The 18323-nt window shown below is 38.7% G+C and overlaps 1 protein-coding gene across 2 annotated transcripts in view; it reads right to left on the bottom strand.

The window, feature by feature from the left end:
* Positions 1-18323, bottom strand: part of Nme7 (NME/NM23 family member 7) — a 225000-nt gene that overhangs the window by 162326 nt on the left and 44351 nt on the right. For both annotated transcript variants that reach the window (XM_008824912.2, XM_029559528.1), the window contains exons 3-6: positions 13898-14064; positions 8070-8180; positions 5683-5733; positions 2119-2326 (exon numbers count right to left, since the gene is read on the bottom strand). In XM_008824912.2, coding sequence (XP_008823134.1) covers positions 2119-2326; positions 5683-5733; positions 8070-8180; positions 13898-14064 — 537 coding nt within the window. The remainder of the gene's footprint in view (positions 1-2118; positions 2327-5682; positions 5734-8069; positions 8181-13897; positions 14065-18323) is intronic.

Here is an 18323-nt window from a genome sequence, read left to right as displayed (position 1 = left end):
GTAAATTGCCAAGGCTGGTCTTTAACTCTTAATGTTCCTGCTTCCATATCCCAAGTGTTGGAATTTAGGACTCCACATCCATGGCCAGTTTGTATTTGTGTGTGTGTGTGAGTGAGTGTGTGTGTGTGTGTGTGTGTGGTATGTGTGTGTGTGAAGAGGGGTGTGCATGTGCCCATGTAGAGAACAAGGTGACCTTAGAAATTTTCGTCAATCATTCTCCACCTTATTTTTGAGACAGGATTCTCACTGAGCTTGGAGCTCATCATTTAGGTTAGAATAGCCATCCAGTGAGAACCCCAGGGATCCTCCTGTCTCTCCCCCACAAGTACTGGGGGTACACATATACATACATCTGGCTTTTACACGGGTGCTAGGGATCTGAACTCAGGTCCTCATGCTTGTGGGTAAACACTTTACTCACCAAACCATCTCCTCGGCCCCAGTTTTGTCTATTTTTAAAGTGTATAATTTGCTATTTGGGGACATACATTTCTCCTGTGTTAACATTAGAATAATGAAGCTAATGAACATAGGCCCCAGACTTCCTTCCTTTAAGTAATTCTGTCTGCCTTTTCCTGCTTTTTCCCCTCCCAGTAACTACCAAAGTGCTTTCTGTTGCTATAGATTAATTTCTACAATTTTATATAGACTCATACAACATTGCTATTTAGCCTAGCCTCTTTCACATAGAAAATATATATATATATGGTCTTTTTGAGACAGGGTCTCCCAGTAGCTCCAGCTGTTCTGGAACTCACTATGTAGACCATGCTGGCATTGAACTCACAGAGATCTGTTTGCCTCTGCCTCCAGAGTGCTGGGATTAAAGGTGTGTGGGAGCCGGGGCCCAGAGAGGAGGAGAAAAATGGGTGGTGGGCCGACACTAGGCTGAGAACAATTTGAGACTGATTGCTGCTGGGTGAGGAAGAATATGACTTATATACAATCACTAGATGGGCTGACTGGACTCCAGTGGATGCATTTATTCTGAAGAACACTTGGGTACAAATGCCTGAATGAATAGGGCTTAGCATGTACAGCAGGATGGGGGAGGCATGGATGGGGGAGGGGGTCTGAATTTGATTAAGAACTATTGTATGAAGTTTCTAAAGCTCAGTAAAAAATTTTTTAAAAACTCAAAAAAAAAAAAAAATACACCCAATTTTATGGGAGGCACTCACAGGAGATTTCTTTTTTGTTAAGACCTAGAGTTCTTTTTATTTAGTGAAAGAAACTCTTGTCTTTAAAATTTGTATTACAAGACCAGGAAAAACTCCAAATAAATAAATCATTAAAAATTTTATTACATTTGCACACGCCTGTAGTCCCAGTACTTGGGAGGCAGAGGCAGGCAGAACTCTGTGAGTTCCAGGCCAGCTGGGGCTACAGGGAAATCCTGTTTCAAAAAGACCAAAATTTTTTTATTACGTTTATTAAATTTATTTATTTAGTTATTTATTACATTTAATTAATGTATTTATTTGTGTATGTGTGAGTATGAATGGGATGAGTGCACATGTACCACACTGCATGTGGGGGTCAAAGAACAGCTTATGTGCATCAGTTCTCTTCTTCCTCCAATTGAGTCCCGAGGACTGAACTCAGTTCGTCAGGCTGAGGAATCCTGCAGGCCCAAGACCTGAACTTTTTGCTTCTTCACATATGCTACATTTTCCAGCTACAGTATTTCTCCAGATCCCTACATAGCTAATGGTGCTAGGTCTGAATAAAAAATTTTTTTTTAATTTAAAAAAAAGAGACTGCTCAAATGTCTTTCTGAGGCCTTCTTTTGTAATATCTACAATCCATCCATAAACTAGTACTCATAGTTGAATTCAATACTTCAAACATGAGTCTCAGCAACTTAAGTTTTACAAAAAGAAATGGGATAACAAGTGTCATAACTGGAGAAAACTAATCTTGACCATGACCACACTATCAGTTCAAAGGGAGGCATACCATTGAAACACTACTTGATCCCAGGAAAACATCAAAGATGTTTCCCCTAGTACGTCAGCCATTTAAACCCTCCCAGTCATTAGTGGTGGGAATGCTTCACTTTGACAAAATCTTTGCCCACACAAAAACAGAAGCAAAATATCTCTAAAGACAACTTACCCTGGCCGCAGATGCAAAAGAGTCAGGGCCATGAGCTGCATTTCTTATGCCGTCTGTTCCAAAGAGGGCTCTGATGCTTCCAGGTGCATCAGTGCGTGCCACCCCAGAGTTCGCAGGGCCGAGCAGTCTTTTCCATTCACATATAGCGTCATCTCTTAAAATCTCCATGGCAATAACAGGCCCACTTGCAATAAACTGGATCAGTTCACTAGGAGTTAGGCAAAAGACAGCTTTACTTGCTTATTCTGTCAATCTAGACTTCTGACTTAACAATAAAGATGTATTTAAATATCAGTCATTTAATAGAAGCAAGAGTATTTGATCTTGGAATTGGGCATTGAGAAGTTTATATAGACAAAATAAAATTTTCATAAACTGAGTGCCTTACAGTGGTCTAGTTTGCTGTAAAATCATTACAGAAGTGATGTCAAATTCACTACTATTTACAGGGAAAAAAAAGTTTTCTGGATTAAGATGATTTCATTGACTTAAAATGCATATTACTGATCTAAGTTTCCCATTGCTCTAAAGAGGACAAAAGGATCCTTCTTTCTATTTTCACATAGTTTACCAAGTCAGGTAGGATTTCATAATGACAAAAGGTAAGAATGGTATTTTGTAACATTTTCAATAAGAAACTTTTTTTTTTTTTTTTTTGTCTGTCTTTTTGAGACAGGGTCTCCCTGTAGCCCCAGCTGGCCTAGAAATCACTATGTAGACCAGGCTGGCCTTGTTCCCACAGGGATCTGTCTGCCTCTGCCTCCAGGGATTAAAGGTGTGTATCACCACACCACCCTAAGAATTTAATTCTTTCAGTATAGCACTATTGGAATCCAGAGAGTGACAACTAAGTCAGTAAACACAGAGTTGGGGTAGTGATAAAGGAAAAGAGTATCAACAGGCCTTCAAATATATCCCTTTATTAGTAGAAAAACTGCTCTCAGCTATTCTATAGTAAATGTCAAAGCACACACACACACACACACACACACTCACTCACTCACTCACTCTCTCTCACACACACACACCCCACTGGTTTGTTTTTTTATTAAAAGCTTGTGACTGAGTTAGAGTCTCCAGGGAAGGAAAACCGACACCTCATTTTATTTTTCCACTTCTACATGTACACAAGGCAGCAGAGACAAGGGCAGCTTGAAATAGGGACACCCAAGCCCCTCACTTTGCTAAGCAGAGGTAAAGTACTTCTTAAAGACAACCCTTATTTCTCTCTCATGTAAAACAGAAAGCAGCAGGGCCTTCCTACAGAAAGGAAGATGGTATGACAGGACTTTCTGTGCCCCTCAACCTAGGACTATTTTATACATGCTTACTTCCCTCAGGCACCTTAGTGTGGAAGCTCATCTCTTCATTGGTCACTCAACTCATTTTGAAAACTCTTTTAAGAAATAGCATATACGGAAGTATTTATACGTTTTATGCTAAGAGGACAACAAGATCTCCTCAAACATATTCTGCCTTAGCTACAAAGCAAGCAAACAAAACAAAGCAAAAAAGGAAGGAAATCTTTATTCACTTAATAAGTATTTAATGGTCATCCACTACACATCATATACATATATATCTGTGCTATAAAATAAGATCCCATCCCCCAAAGCTTTTAATCCACTGTCCTATTGATTTTACAATGCCTGATTAACATTTTACTGCTATAGTCTGTGATCTGCAAATGCCCCAAACTGATAGGTGAGTCTAGAGAAGGAAAGAGATTTATTATGGTCGGGCTACACTCTTTCCCAAAAGATCCAAGAGTAGCACCGAGCCTAAGCACTGTGGCTCTTTTTACACTGATCATGTTGCTAGGCAAGCAAGCAGGATACAGAAGCTGATCATTGAGTGTTAAGCTTGAGCAAACATTATCAAGGAAATACATAAGAAAATACAATTTTCCATCCAAACCCCCCACCTGAACCATAGTACATCTGCATGTCTTTCCTCCTCACTCATAAACAGACATTATCAATCTGATTATTTACCTTGCCTTTTCTGGTCACAAAGTTCCCTCTAGGGGAGTTTTGTTGTATAGCAATTGTATCCTAGGAATAAAGTTTCCCTAAGTATGAAAGGGGTCTGTTAGCAACAATTACTATTTTGCAGAAACAAGCCAAGCATAACCTACAGAAGCCATGAATCAGCAGTTAGCAGGAGCACTCTAGGATGCTCTGACTTGTTTCCAAGACGTCTAACCAGGGCCCAGCTGGTATTCCCATACCCTGGGCCAACTGCCTGATAATTTCAGAAACTAGAGTCAGCCTAAACTTTAACATGGTGCACTCTTACACTGAGATTCCTTGGTTATATATTTTAGATTTAATTGGTGTTCCTAATTTTTCCTTAAGCATGCTATAAGTAGCCACAGTATCCACCAGAAAAGTGGTGTTCTTCCCTTCTACTTGTAGGGTGACCATGGGCTCCATGGGGTTCAGGGAAAAGCCCAGGTCCCCCCTATTCATGGGACTTAGATGTGAGGGCCTGAGTTAGGTGTCTCTGTCCTCACTTTGGGCATTTACTTTTCCAATGCCCCTTTTCCTTACAGTAGGCACACTGATCCTTTTCTAGCTTCTTCTGGAATCTAAATTATCTTTGTTCTGCCTCTCTGTGGCCAGTTTCCTCAGTGCAGCCAGTAGGACCTTTCCCATCTTTTTCCCTTGTATTGTTGCTGGGTCTTCTCAAGCATTAAAAACCTTCTGAGCCACTTCTATCAGTTCAGAAATAACCTTCCCTTCAAATCTCTCTAATTTCTGGAGCTTTCTTCTTATATCAGGGGCTGGCTGAGAGACAAAAACTATATTGACTGTCCTATTTTCTGGAGTTTCTGGATCTATGAAACTATACATCCTATATGCCTTATAACATGGCAACTTTATTATATAAAGCATCTTTTTCAAAAAGTACTTATCTATATACAATAGCAAATAACATGCCTACTGTAGTTTACCTAAAATAACATTTGTCATTATTAGAAATGTAAACACACTTTTGTCAGTAGCAGTATGAGTATATATAATATTCACTTGAATTTAATTACGTTCCAATGATTTAGAATATATTCAGGTTCTGACCTATATTATTTGCCTTTGCTAAAGGAACATATATATCCAACTACGTAGTATGAATATAAGGGTTCTGTAAATACTGCTTTATATATTACAAGAATATCAAAATAAAGACTGAAAATACAACAAAATTCCCAGAATAGCACATAATTGTCACCACATTTTTAACTAAATCAAAATTAAAAAGAGATGTCTCTTAAAATGTAAGTAAGTCAGAGCTGGGCATGGTGGTACACACCTTTATTCCCAGCACTTAGGAGGCATAGGCAGGTGGATCTCTGTGAAATTGAGGCCAGCCTGGTGTATATAAGGTGTTTCAGGCCAGCTGTGGCTACAGGGAGACCCTGTCTCAAAATGACAAAAAAAAAAAAATTAAGCAAATCACTCATCTGCTTCTGATTAAAGATTAAAATACTTAATGGTGGGATATAGCAGTCTCATCTAATAAAAGTATAGAGAAAATAAGTCTAGCACCATGTGAAGTACTTACTTATAAAACGGTCTTGAGTGGTGGTCTACAAGAAAATCTGTTGCTTCTTTTCTATAAAATAATCAAATGACAACTGTTAAGAATTCTGAAAATAATTTTTATTTTAGCTTATATTAATAAAACAAAGATGAATCATCTAAATGTCCATATATATATGGTTTGTATATAAATTAATGATTTTTCACCAAGTAACATATCCAAGTATAGGTCATATCTATGTTGAGATGTAAAATTAAAAATGAAGTTTTTGTTCTTCTATTCCTGTCACACATCCTCTGTCTTCACCAGCATCTTTAAATATTTATTTTTAATATCTGTATGTGTATGTGTGTATGAGTATATTGCCTGCATATATGTAAGTGTCATGCAATGCCAGCGGAGATCAGAAGAGAGTGTCAGATCCCCTGGATCTGGAGTTATGGGCGGTTGTCAGCTGCCGTGTGGGTGCTTGGAATTGAACTCAGGTCCTCTGCAAGGGTAATCAGTGCTCTTAACCACTGAATCATCTCTCCAAACCCTTTACCAACATCTTTAACATTCTTGGTACAATGTTTAATATCAGATTAATAATATTTGTGACTTAAAGACCAAGCAAGTTATATCAAAAAATAGTTATCTTCTAATTCAGATTTTGTCACTTATGCAGGTTTTAAGCTTGAGAATTTAGACTACAATTTATTTTGTATTTATATTTAAAATTTTCTTTTGTTATCTACTGGGGATCAAACCTAGGGCCTTGCACATGCTTGGAGAGAGTGGGTCACAAAATGAAATGAAAAACCCAAATATACAGTATTATGGGAAGATAATTTGTGTGGTTTTCCTCAAAAGCTTTCTGAAAACACTGAAGAGAAGCTGTCACATCTCCCTGCTCTTTATTTGGCACTGTGGATATTTCCTTGCTGTTCCCATGGTAAACACAACCTTATTCTGGGATCAGAATTATTTTGTGATAGAAAAGGCTAATTAGCATATGACCTATTTTCACCAACTAAATGAGAAAACATCTAACTAGATTAAATTGGATTGCTCTCAGAGAAGTAACCAGAAACACCGATATATGTATTAAGAAGACAAACAAAACAGACATTTACAAATGAATCACTTTTGGAAACCTAAACAAATAGAAACCATTAGATGTTCACATCCTCTATCATTTTCAGATAGCATGTTATTCTCATATATTAAGAAGAAATTATGTCAAGAATTGATGTTATAAAAATAAATAAAATATAAAAAACAAAAAATCCTGTTAAGCTGGGCATGGTGGTGCACACCTTTAATCCCAGCACTCGAGAGGCAGAAGCAAGTGGATCTCTGTGAGTTCAAGGCCAGCCTGGTCTACATAGCAAGTTCTAGGTCAGCTGGGGCTACAGGGAGATCCTGTCTCAAAAAGACCAAATTAAAAAAATCCTGTTACAAAGATCATTAATTTATGATGGTAGACAACTTTAATCTCAGCAGTTGGAGACAGAGGCAGACAGATCTCTGGAGTTCCAGGCCACCCTGGTCTACTTTACTTAGCAAGTTCCAGGCCAAAGGGCTACATATTGAGACCCTGTTTCCAATAAATAAAGAAAGGAAGGGAGAGAGGGAGGGAAGAAGGGAGGGAGGGAGATGGGAAGGAAGGGTATTTATTTATTTTTTGTTTGTGCCTATGTGTATTTTTGCTCTTTCCTTCTGCCAAAAGGGGCTCAGGGAGCAAGTTCAGATCCTCAGACTTGGCAGCAGACTACAACCAACTGAGAACTCTCACTCTCTCACTACCCCATTCCTGAAAAAAAACCTTTTAGAAAAACTGGTTGCGGGGTGTGTGTGTGTGTGTGTGTGTGTGTGTGTGTGTGTGTGTGCTCTCACTTGTAAGGAGGTTAGAGGACACCCCACCAGAGCAAGCTGTGTGTGTGTGTGTGTGTGTGTGTGTGTGTGAGCTCTCACTTGTAAGGAGGTTAGAGGACACCCCACCAGAGCAAGCTGTTGCTCTCCTTCCACCATGAGAGTCCTGAGTATCACTCACAGATCTTCAGAGCTGGCTGCAGGCTCTTTTAGTCACTATCCAGCTCATCTTTCAATAAAATAAAATCTTTTGAAAAATAAAAAAAAAGTAAACAGGATATAGAAATCAACACATAGTTAAAGGAGGCCTATATAATTGGACCAATTCCTAGTTGCTCAGGCTTCAAGCATTATTTAAGTATCTGATTATCTGTTGACTTGTTTCCTCATTATGATATTCTACTCTTGGCTATTTAGTGCAAGGTTTCATGCTGGGTTTTGTTTTGTTTTTATTGCTTTGCCTTTGTTTATTTTTCTAAGAATTATGTGAAAAATAAATAATATTTTTAAAAAGGAATCAGACATTATACAACTAAAAATGTTCAACGTATTACCTTGAAAGCATCATCATTCTGAGTTTGGTTATAGTAAATCCACTTTTGTTTATTATTTCAATAATTTCTCCAGCCTTTGACACTGCATCTGGTTTGATCAGGGCTAACGTTCTGTGAAGAAATAAAGGGTGGATTTGAAAACAAAAAGTCTTTTGGTTTTATCTGTAATTCCCAAATAGTAGTAGTTTCCTTAACAATTATCCTAGACCATTAACATCCATAATTATGCATATAGAGAAATGTCAAAGGTACCTCTTCAAAACTTATGCAAAGTAAGATTATTATTTTCCCAAAGAAATCAAAATTTGCTAAACATTATTTTTAAAAAGGAGGAGGAAGTGGTGGGAAAAGGGAAGAACAAGGTGTTGGCTAGGAAAGAACACTAAAATGGCTATTTTTAAGTTTTTATTACATATATACATATATATGGGTATATTCCAAAACTAGAGAGTACAGGTGTTTAGAATATCAATACCTTATAGGACATTTTTATAGAGAGAACTAATCTGCAAGAAGTTGCATTAAATATATTAGGAACTTGGTTTTTGGACTTCTAAGACTTAAACTTAACCATTCCATGATTTCGCCATCAGTTCAGAAGTAATTATAAAATCTTCTACTGAGTCTTTATTCATGGTAGGGGTAACACACAGAGAACTGAATGTTCGCTTATCCAACACTGCATGTAAATATTAAACGCCATGGTGATATTTTAAAGTAAAACACGTGTTCCTCCAAGAGCCTTCATCAAAGCCACGCACTCTCCCTCTTGGGACAACTGACCACACACATCTCCTTGTTTGCACTAAAGCAATCACTATAGGATGCAGCAAGTGATACTTTCAAAGAAAACAAAATGATGAAAACCAGTACTTTACATTGACCTTCTTCACAATTAATAGTGAAAAAACAGTTTGGCCTTTACAAACTCAGATGGCATACATAAACTGCTGGAAAATAACAATTCTCCCAGAGTCACACAAAATTTATGTTCTTCATTTATATCAGGCTCTGAATAAAATTTGTAGCAAATATATCTGTGAGAAAGCCCACTAGTAGAGTGTTTACTATGAACACGCTGGATAACGTAGTGTTAACACTGTGCAAGGAGCATGTTAGTACAGTGCCATGGCCTCTGAATGCAGCAGTCCTAAAGGAATAAATGCAAACTTTAAACCGTACTGATTTATGAAATGATTTAAAAATATATTCAAACATGCTTAAGTATATAACAATTCATTCTAAGCAACAACCAAAGGTTAATTTTATGGTTTCTTTTATGTTCTCTTTGCAAACATCCTAAATAAAGGACAACAGTTTCAAATGAGACAACCTGTAGTTTGGAGAAAAACATACTCAGCTAAGGCTTTTAAGTGATATGGTTATTTAGAGAAATTGTTGCACTGAAAACTTTTTTTAAGTGCATAGATTATAGACAGACAGACAGGATCTTGCTATGCAGCCCAGGTTGATCTTGAATTTTCAATCTTCCTGCCTCAGCCTCCTGAGTGCTAGAATTACAGGTATGTATTACCAGGCAGAGCACCTTTAAAATAAAATCCTTAGACAGAAATGAATTGACTAGATAGTAAATAATGGTTCTAAAAGTTTAAAAAAATGTAGTCTCAGAAAGGTGAGACTCAAAGTTGCTTCTGCCTTGCCAGTAAATTTGAACTTTAATCCATGCTATAGTACTAGGAGAGAGGCACAGACTCTAATAGATGATCATTATATAATTTGGGAGCAAATTATATAACTTTAGGGTGAGCCAAAAGGTACTACTTCATACCATTAGAGAGTTTCAGAATGTGTAAAAAAATTAAGTATGTTTTATTTATTTTGTGCATGTATATGTGTGTGTATCTGTGTGGAGATGTGTAAACCACAGCACACATTTGGAGTCAAAGGACAACGTGTGGGAATCAGCTCCTTCCTTCTACCATGTGAGTCCCAGGGATTAAAGTCAGATCATCAGGTTTGGCAGCAGATGCCTTTGCCCAGTGAGTTATCTCACCAGTCTCAAACTTTAAAAATTTGGAACTTGGATAATGGTCATACAGATTGCCAATTCCTCCATGAAACAGAAAGAAGCAAAGAGCTCCCCAAGGAAAAAAGCAACTTTATTCTACCACTCAAATAATTCATCATAAACATACAACACAGATTTATCATACACATTAACTCAATACACCCATGCATATACACCCTATAACACACACATAAAGATGGGGGGGGAGGAAGGAAGAGAGGGTGAGGGAGAGAGGGAGGGAGGGAAGAGGAGAGAGAGAGGGAGAGCACCAACATAAGAAAGAACCAAAAGAAACATCATAGAACAGATAGAGGTAGATAAGTACTCAGGTACTAGTACTGTAAGTTTGAAACACTAATTTGGAGGGGAGAAAATGTAGCCTAAATAAGCTGAAAAGATGACAAAAAGCTATGCCAGTCATGGTAGCACCTGCCTTTAATCCCAGCCCTCGGGAGGCAGAGGCAGGTAGATCTACGAGATCGAGGCCCCCTGGTCCACATAGTAACTTCTGGGTGTGCTGGGACTACAGAGACCCTGTCAAAAAACAACAGATGACAAAAAGATGACTTAAGGTACAAAAGATGCAAATAATGAAGCAGAGAAATAAGATCATTGAGGAAGGTCAGCTAATAACAAGGGGTCCCACTTGGATGTAGGGTACAATGAAGACGGGATTCAAGATGCTCCTAACTGTCCAAGTCTGTGACTATGTGAAGGTCAAGAATTTAAAGAGCCGGCTATTGGGAAACAGCAGTGGGCTGGGCCACCCTACATAAATTAACATCAAGACAATCCCCAAAGACATGCCCACAAGCCAATCTGATCTAGGTAACCCTCAATCGAGCCTCTCCTCTCAGATGACTTTAGGCTATGTGAAGTTGAAGTTAAAGTGAACCAGGATAGCACTGAAACAATGTTTTCTATATTTTCTAGACTTAACATAGCTTAAAAAGGATCAGGTTATACAAAAAAAGAATTCTACTTTGAATTTGTTCATTTTAAGTGCCTGTGGGAAACCCAGGTGGAAATGTTAGAAAAGAGATGAACCTATACTGGCAAATCAGAAGCCACTCTGATTCTCAGTTTTCTGAGACTCCATACTTTAAACTTTTTAAACCTTATTTACTATCTAGTCAACTCATCTCTGCCTCAAAGTTTTATTTTTAATTTTTTGCTTTATTTTGTGTGTATGAGTGTTATGCCTGCATGCATGTAAATGCATCCATGCTGTGCAATGCCCATGAAGAACAGAAGAGGGTGTCGGATCTCCTGGAACTGGCGTTATAGATGGCTGTTAGCCGCAGTATGGTGCTGGGATTTGAATCCAGATCTTTCAAGAACAGTCAGTACTCTTAACTACTGAGCCATCTCTCCATTCCCCTAAAGTTCTATTTTAAAGGTGTTATGCATGGTAATACATGCCTGTAATTCTAGCACTTAGGAGGCTAAGGCAGGAGGATTGAAAGTTCAAGACCAACTTGGTCTATAAGGCAAGATCTTAACTGTCTGTCTGTCTGTCTGTCTATAAATAAATAAATAATCTTATTCACTTAAAAAATTTTTCAGTGCAATGATTTCTCTTAATAACTTGACCATTTAAAAGATAGTTTTGCAGTTGGGCTGAAAAACAAACCTGGAAAGCAGCATGTAGCTGAAGCCATGGGAGTGAACAGAATCCCCTGGTAGCATGTGGAAGAAGAAAGAAAGGCCCAAGGATAGAAGCAGGGGATAGCAATGTAGATACATACACATATACATATTCTGTCTCTGTTCATCTGTCTCTCACCCAAATGACTCTGAGGGGAAACACCCAGAGTGTAGAGGCTTCCCCTCCTGCCAACTCTGCTGGGGAGTGACAGTGGAGCCTTGTGCTGCCCACTCCTTCTCACTGGGTCACCCTTTTTGTTTCCCCACTTTTCAATTGTCTTATCACTTTCTTAGTTATTTTAGCTGATTATTCCAATTAGCATACAAAGTAATGAGCTTCAGAGTGATATTTTCATATCATTATACTGTGTTCTTTCTCCATCCCACGGCCCTCCCCATCATGCCTCACTTCTCATTAGTTCCCTTCCCTTCCCCTAGATAGTCTTGGTCTGATTTCAAGACATATATATTTTAGGGGCTGGAGAGATGGCTCAGCGGTTAAAAGCACTGACTGCTCTTGCAGAGGACCTGGGTTCGATTCCCAGCACTCACATGGTAGCTACGAACCATCCTTAACTCCAGTTCCAGGGGAATCTGAAGCCCTCTTCTGACCTCCACAGCACTGCACGACACAGGTGCACTCACATACATACAGGCAATACACTCGTACACATAAAAATAATTTTAAAAAAACATATATATTTTAATACTCTCTTCTATTCCCCACATCCCATTCTGTTTAGATGTCCCCCACCACAGCCCCCTTTCTACTTTCATGTCCTACATGTACACACAGTCACAGACACACACAGACACACACACACACACACACCACATCACATCAACTTAAACCTAAATTCTGCCTATGAAATAAAATGTGAGGTTTCTGAGAATCTGGCTTATTTCACTTAAACACAATGATCTCCAATTCTATCCATTTCCCTATAAAGGTCATAATTTCATTCTTCTGTGTAGCTAAAAAAAATTCCATCGTGTATATGGCTTACCACTTCCTCTCTCTTTGGAATAGTCTACCTTTTGTCATCTGGGCTCTTCGCATTTACTGCATCACCCTGAGGCAGCTTCTCACCAATCACCTCACTCTAGAAGTGTCTAAATCTTTGCATTCTTGAGTAGGACTGTCTTTGAACTTTTTATTTATTTTATCTTTTGAGACAAGGTCTCATGTAGCCTAGGCTGGCTTTGAACTCCTTATGTAGCCTAAGATGACCTTGAACTTCTTATGTTCCTGCAGCCTAAGATGACCTTGAACTTCTTCTGTTCCTGCCTCTATTTGCCAAGTGCTAGGATTACATGCATGTGCCACTCTGCCCATTTTATGCAGTGCTGGGGATCAACCCAGGGAGTCAGGGCTTCGCCATGCGAGGCCAGCACTCTACCACTGAGCTACAACCCCCACATGTTTCTACTCTGTTTCTATTAATCTCACACATTTCTTCCTTCCTCTTCATATTGCTACTACCATAATTCAGATCATTATTTTACTAATTAAACTTATAAAAGCTTTAACCACTAACTTATTCAAGCAGTATAATGGGTTCTTCCCAATTATGACAGAACTTCCTCCTTTGTATCTCAGCTGTACTCATTCCTTTGATCAACATTTCTCCTCACATCATCTAACCCGGCAACAATTCAATCCATCTTTTATCATCAAGCCCAAACAACTCCACAAAGCCTCCAATTCTGCAAGATATAACTTCATTTTCTTCTGAGTTTCCGGTGATTTCAAGGCCCTCATTACTTCTTTTTTTCCCCAAAGTCATGTTTATCCTTAGGAAGAAAAAATTTTTTATACTTACATACTCTTAGTTCTTAGTGCCACACATAAAAAATGATGAAGTATATAAAAACTTTGTACCCTCCCCACATACACACACACACACACACACACACACACACACACACACACACACACACAAAATCACCTCCCAAGACTATGGGTATCACTTTATTATTCTAAAGAACAAACCACAGTATCAGTTCCAAGATATTCTAAAAATGCTATAACCTTATACCGGATCCCTGAAAACTCTCTACATTGTGACAATGTAGAAACAGGAAATTCAAATTTAGTACCCAATATCACAGGCATGTTTCAAGACTAAAGGTTACATAACCATGTTCTTACTTCTCTTTCCTGCTGCCCAGTTGGCGAGCTGTGTACTGGTCTCCATAGTCAATCAACACCAGCTGTCGAGAGAAGACATTTACTTTGTTCCCTATAAACAAATCTTCCAAGCGCAGTTCTTCATATTTGGTCCGTTTTAAGAAGGTACGACGATTCTTTATATCATGCTAGAACCAAAAATAAGTAAAATATACTTATTAATATGGATGCTAACCTTACTGTGAGGTATAAATTTTTCAATTTTACTTTATCAAAGACACACTACATTCTTTCATCATTTTACCAGAAATAAAAATCATATTTTTACTACAAATCCTTATTTCCTAATTCAATCTTGTAATAACATCAAAGTTTCAAATTACAGGGCTGGAGAGATGGATCAGCTGTTAAGAGAACCGACTACTGTTTTAGAGTACCCAGGTTTGAATCCCAGCACCCATGTGGCAGGTAACAATCATCCATAACTCCAGGTCCAGGAGAGCCGACACCCTCTTCTGACCTCCATGGGCACTGTACAACACGGTGCACTTACATACATGCAGGCAATACATGCATATATATAAAACAAAAATGATAAATTTTTTAAGTTTCTAATTAAAATACAGACTTTAAAATATCGTGAATAGAAAGTTGTTTATGGCTAAGTCATTTCAGCCAAATTAGAGCCTATGAACCTCAGAGACAGACATATTCCCACATTCTTTCTTCTTTACATACATATGTTAATACCATATAGGCTTATTTTTAAGATTTTAATTTTTAAAAAGTACGTGTGTGTGTGTGTATGTGTGTGTAGGTGTGTGCAAATGAGTGCAGGGGCCCATGTTGGGGAGAAGAGGGCATCTGGCTTCCTGGAGTTGGAGTTACAGGCAGTTGTGAACCACCTGTTGTGGGTTCTGGAACATAATTTGGGTCCTCTGTAAGTGCAGTAAGCACTCTTAATTGCTGAGCCATCTCTCCAGCACCACCTCCTCCTCCAAATCGGCTCACTTTCCAAAGGGATATACCAATGAAGGGATACAAAGAAGGGAACCCTCTTAGATCCTCTTCAATTTCAATTTCACTTTTTATACAGATAACAGCTTTTAATAATATTGACCATAATAACGTTTTTATTATTTTAATTATTTTTATTGATTGATTTTTTGTATGTGTATTTCATACAGAACATCCCAATCTTATTCACCTTTATACCTGCATACCAAATGGCACCCTCTCATAGACTGCCCCCCCCACCACTGAAGCCCATATACTCTGTCATCCCTATTACTGTCCACTGTGTTATCAGTGACCCCAGCTGGTACCCAGTGCTAGTCCATCTGCTGAGTCTAGTCAGCCTATCTAGAGTTCCTTGTTTTAGGAAGATCAGCATTTCCTCATCCATAAGCAATCAGTTGCTAACATTCCTTTAGGTAAGATTGGGGTCTGCTGTTCATTTTCCCTTTTATATGCTGGGTTACTGTCTGGGAGTCTCCTGGGCCACCCTGGCCAACAACTCAAAGGAAGGTATCTCCTGTCTGGCATTGTTTTTTCTTATGTAGCCTTTAGATGTACACATGGACTCGTAAAGAATTATACTGATCACTTTAATCTTTAGTTATACTTTCCTTTTGGGTGTTAAGATCATACAGTTGGCCCAGATTAACAAATTTATTTTTACTCTTAAGGTTGTTTGAGGATCTGTTCCTTAGGGGTCACATGGGCTTGGGAGAAGTGCCTGGCTCCTTTCTTTTACCAGTTCCATCTATGTGAAGATAAATCAAAGATCATGCTCCACCATGGCTGGCTTCACTTGGAAGCATGGAGGAAATGTTTCTTCTGTGTTGACCCTCCTCTTTGTAGACTAGACACTGGTTCAAGTCCATCTGGTGGGGTCTCCATGACCTCCTTGATCAAGAGGTCAGGTGACCCACAACATTTACAGGACATTTTGAGAGATGCTCCATAGTCCCCTGGAACTTAGTCAACCTAGGAAGGCAAGGAGCAAAAACTGTCCTTTAAGTCCTTCTGACCAAATTAGCATAGGCCTCAAAGTATGGCTGTTAAACATCCAAGGTTAGTTCCACCAGTCTGGTACTTTTAATTACCATGTGCTATGTAGGTAACGCTTGGGCAAAAACCAAGTATTTTCCAATAAACCTTGACTACACATATATTATGTTCCTTGAGCTAGTTGTATGTATAATTTGTCAGCAGATTGTTGGCTAATGATTCCCACTGTTTTTTTTTTTAAACTAGCTAGGCATTATTTATCTCTCTCATTGTCTAACCCTTCCATCATGGTTTCCCCATTTTTCCCATTTCTCCCTTAATAATAACCTTCTCCTATCATCTCTCCTCCCTTGAGCTCCTTCTTTCCTTTTATCCACAAGGTTCTTTGTATAACCCCATTTTTACCCATATCTCCCTTATTAACACCTGTTTACTACTGTTCTTCTCTTTCAGACTCTTTTCCTTTACCTCCCTGATTCCTTTTCATTATCCTGGTTCATGTAGTTATGTCTGGATACATATTCACTTACAAGGATTTGGTGCTAGGATCCACATACAAGGAAGAATATACATCGTTTGTTTTTCTGAGTCTGTATTACTTCACTTAGTATAACAGTTTCAAGTTCCATCCATTTACATGCAAATTTCATGATTTCGTCTTTCTTTACTGCTGAGTAGAACTCCATCATATAAATGAAGCACATTTTCATTATCCACTCATCAGTTGAAGAACATTTAAGTTGTTACCATCTCTTAGCTATTGCGAAAAGAGCAGCAACAAACATGGATGTACAAGTGTCTCTGCAATAGGATGAGTTCCTTGGGTATATGCCAAGGAGTGGAATAATTGGGTCAAATGGTAGGTTCATTTGTAGTTTTTTAAGAGTTCTCCACACTGCTTTCCATAGGTCTTGAACAAGTTTCCAATCCCACCAGCAGTGGATGAGCGTTTCCCTTTCCATACATCCTCTCCAATACTTGGTATCATTTGTTCTCTTGATCATAGCCAGTCTAACTGGGGTAAGATAAAATCTTAAAGTAGTTTTAATTTGCATTTCCCTAATTACTAATGATGTTGAATACCTTTTAAGATGTTTCTTAGCCATCTTTATTTCTTCTTTTGAGAACTCTCTATTCAGCTCCTTAGCCCATCTTTTAATTGGGTTACTTTCTTTCTTCTTTGTTTTTTGAGTTCGTTGTATATTCTGGATATTAAACCTCTGTCAGATGTGTTGCTGGTGAAGATTTTCTCCCACTTTGCATTTTCTCTTCACTTCCTTGGTTGTTTCTTGACCTTCTTTCCTGAGCAACAGATGTCTGGTTTAGAAAATCCTTTCTTACACCTATGATGCCCAAGTTCTCTCAGTGTCTCTTGCATGATCAGACAAATCATATAATATATTTTTATGTGAATTTATTATGGTTTATGCCCTTGGGTAGGGAGGGGGTAAATGGGGGAACTTATAAAGAGACAAGTACTCTTTCACCACAGCTCAGAGCCCACCAATCCAGACCGCTCCCGGGCCTGCACACAGTCTCCATTAACTTTCACCAATGCATCTTGGGCCAGCAGTCTTGCCCTAGGTCGGTATATACCCACTCTCCTTTCCAAAAGGGTTAGATGCCAGGGGGCCATCTTTCTCTCCACACCCACCACAGGGATGGCGACACAAGCCCCTCCTTCTGCGACTAACTCTCCACACTCAATTGTCCTCAGCAGGCCCCGCCCCTTGGAGGAACGAGGACCCCTGAGGAACACACTAACTGTTTTCTTCTAACAGTTTCAGATTTCCAGGCTTTGCACTGAGGTATTTGATCCATTTGGCATTGACTTTTGTGCAAGATGAAGGATGGGGTTTTAGTTTCATTCTTCCACAGGTGGAGATCCAGTTTGCAAGCACCATTTGTTGAACATGCTGTCTTTCCTTCAGTGAATGTTCTTAGCCCCTTTGTCAAATATCAGGTGGCTGAAATTGCATGTACTCATATTTGGGTCTTCAATTTTGTTCCATTTATCTACTGGTGTATTTTTTTTTGTCAGTACCTTGTTTTTTTTTATGACTGTAGATCTGTGATACAGTTTAAAATCTGGTATAGAGGGGCTGGGAGATGGCTCAGCAATTAAGAACAATGGCTGTTCTTGCAGAAGACCCGGATTCGAATCCTAGCACCCACATGACAGCTTACAACTGTCCATAACTCCAGTTTCAGGGGATCCAACAGCCTCTCTGTCCTCTGTGGGCATTGCACAAAATGGGTGCAGTTACCTGCATGCACGCAATATACCCATACACATAAAATTAAAAAAACATTTTTTTAATATTTAAAATCTGGTATAGTAATTCCCCTAGCACTGCTCTTAGTGCTCGGGGTTGCTTTGGCTATCCAAGGTCTTTTGTGCTTCCATGTGAATCTTAGGAATTTTTTTTTTTTT

Source organism: Nannospalax galili, unplaced genomic scaffold (assembly GCF_000622305.1).
Source record: "Nannospalax galili isolate Female #2095 unplaced genomic scaffold, S.galili_v1.0 scaffold1189, whole genome shotgun sequence".
Classification (NCBI taxonomy): domain Eukaryota; kingdom Metazoa; phylum Chordata; class Mammalia; order Rodentia; family Spalacidae; genus Nannospalax; species Nannospalax galili.
This window is presented reverse-complemented; position numbering and strand designations above follow the sequence as displayed.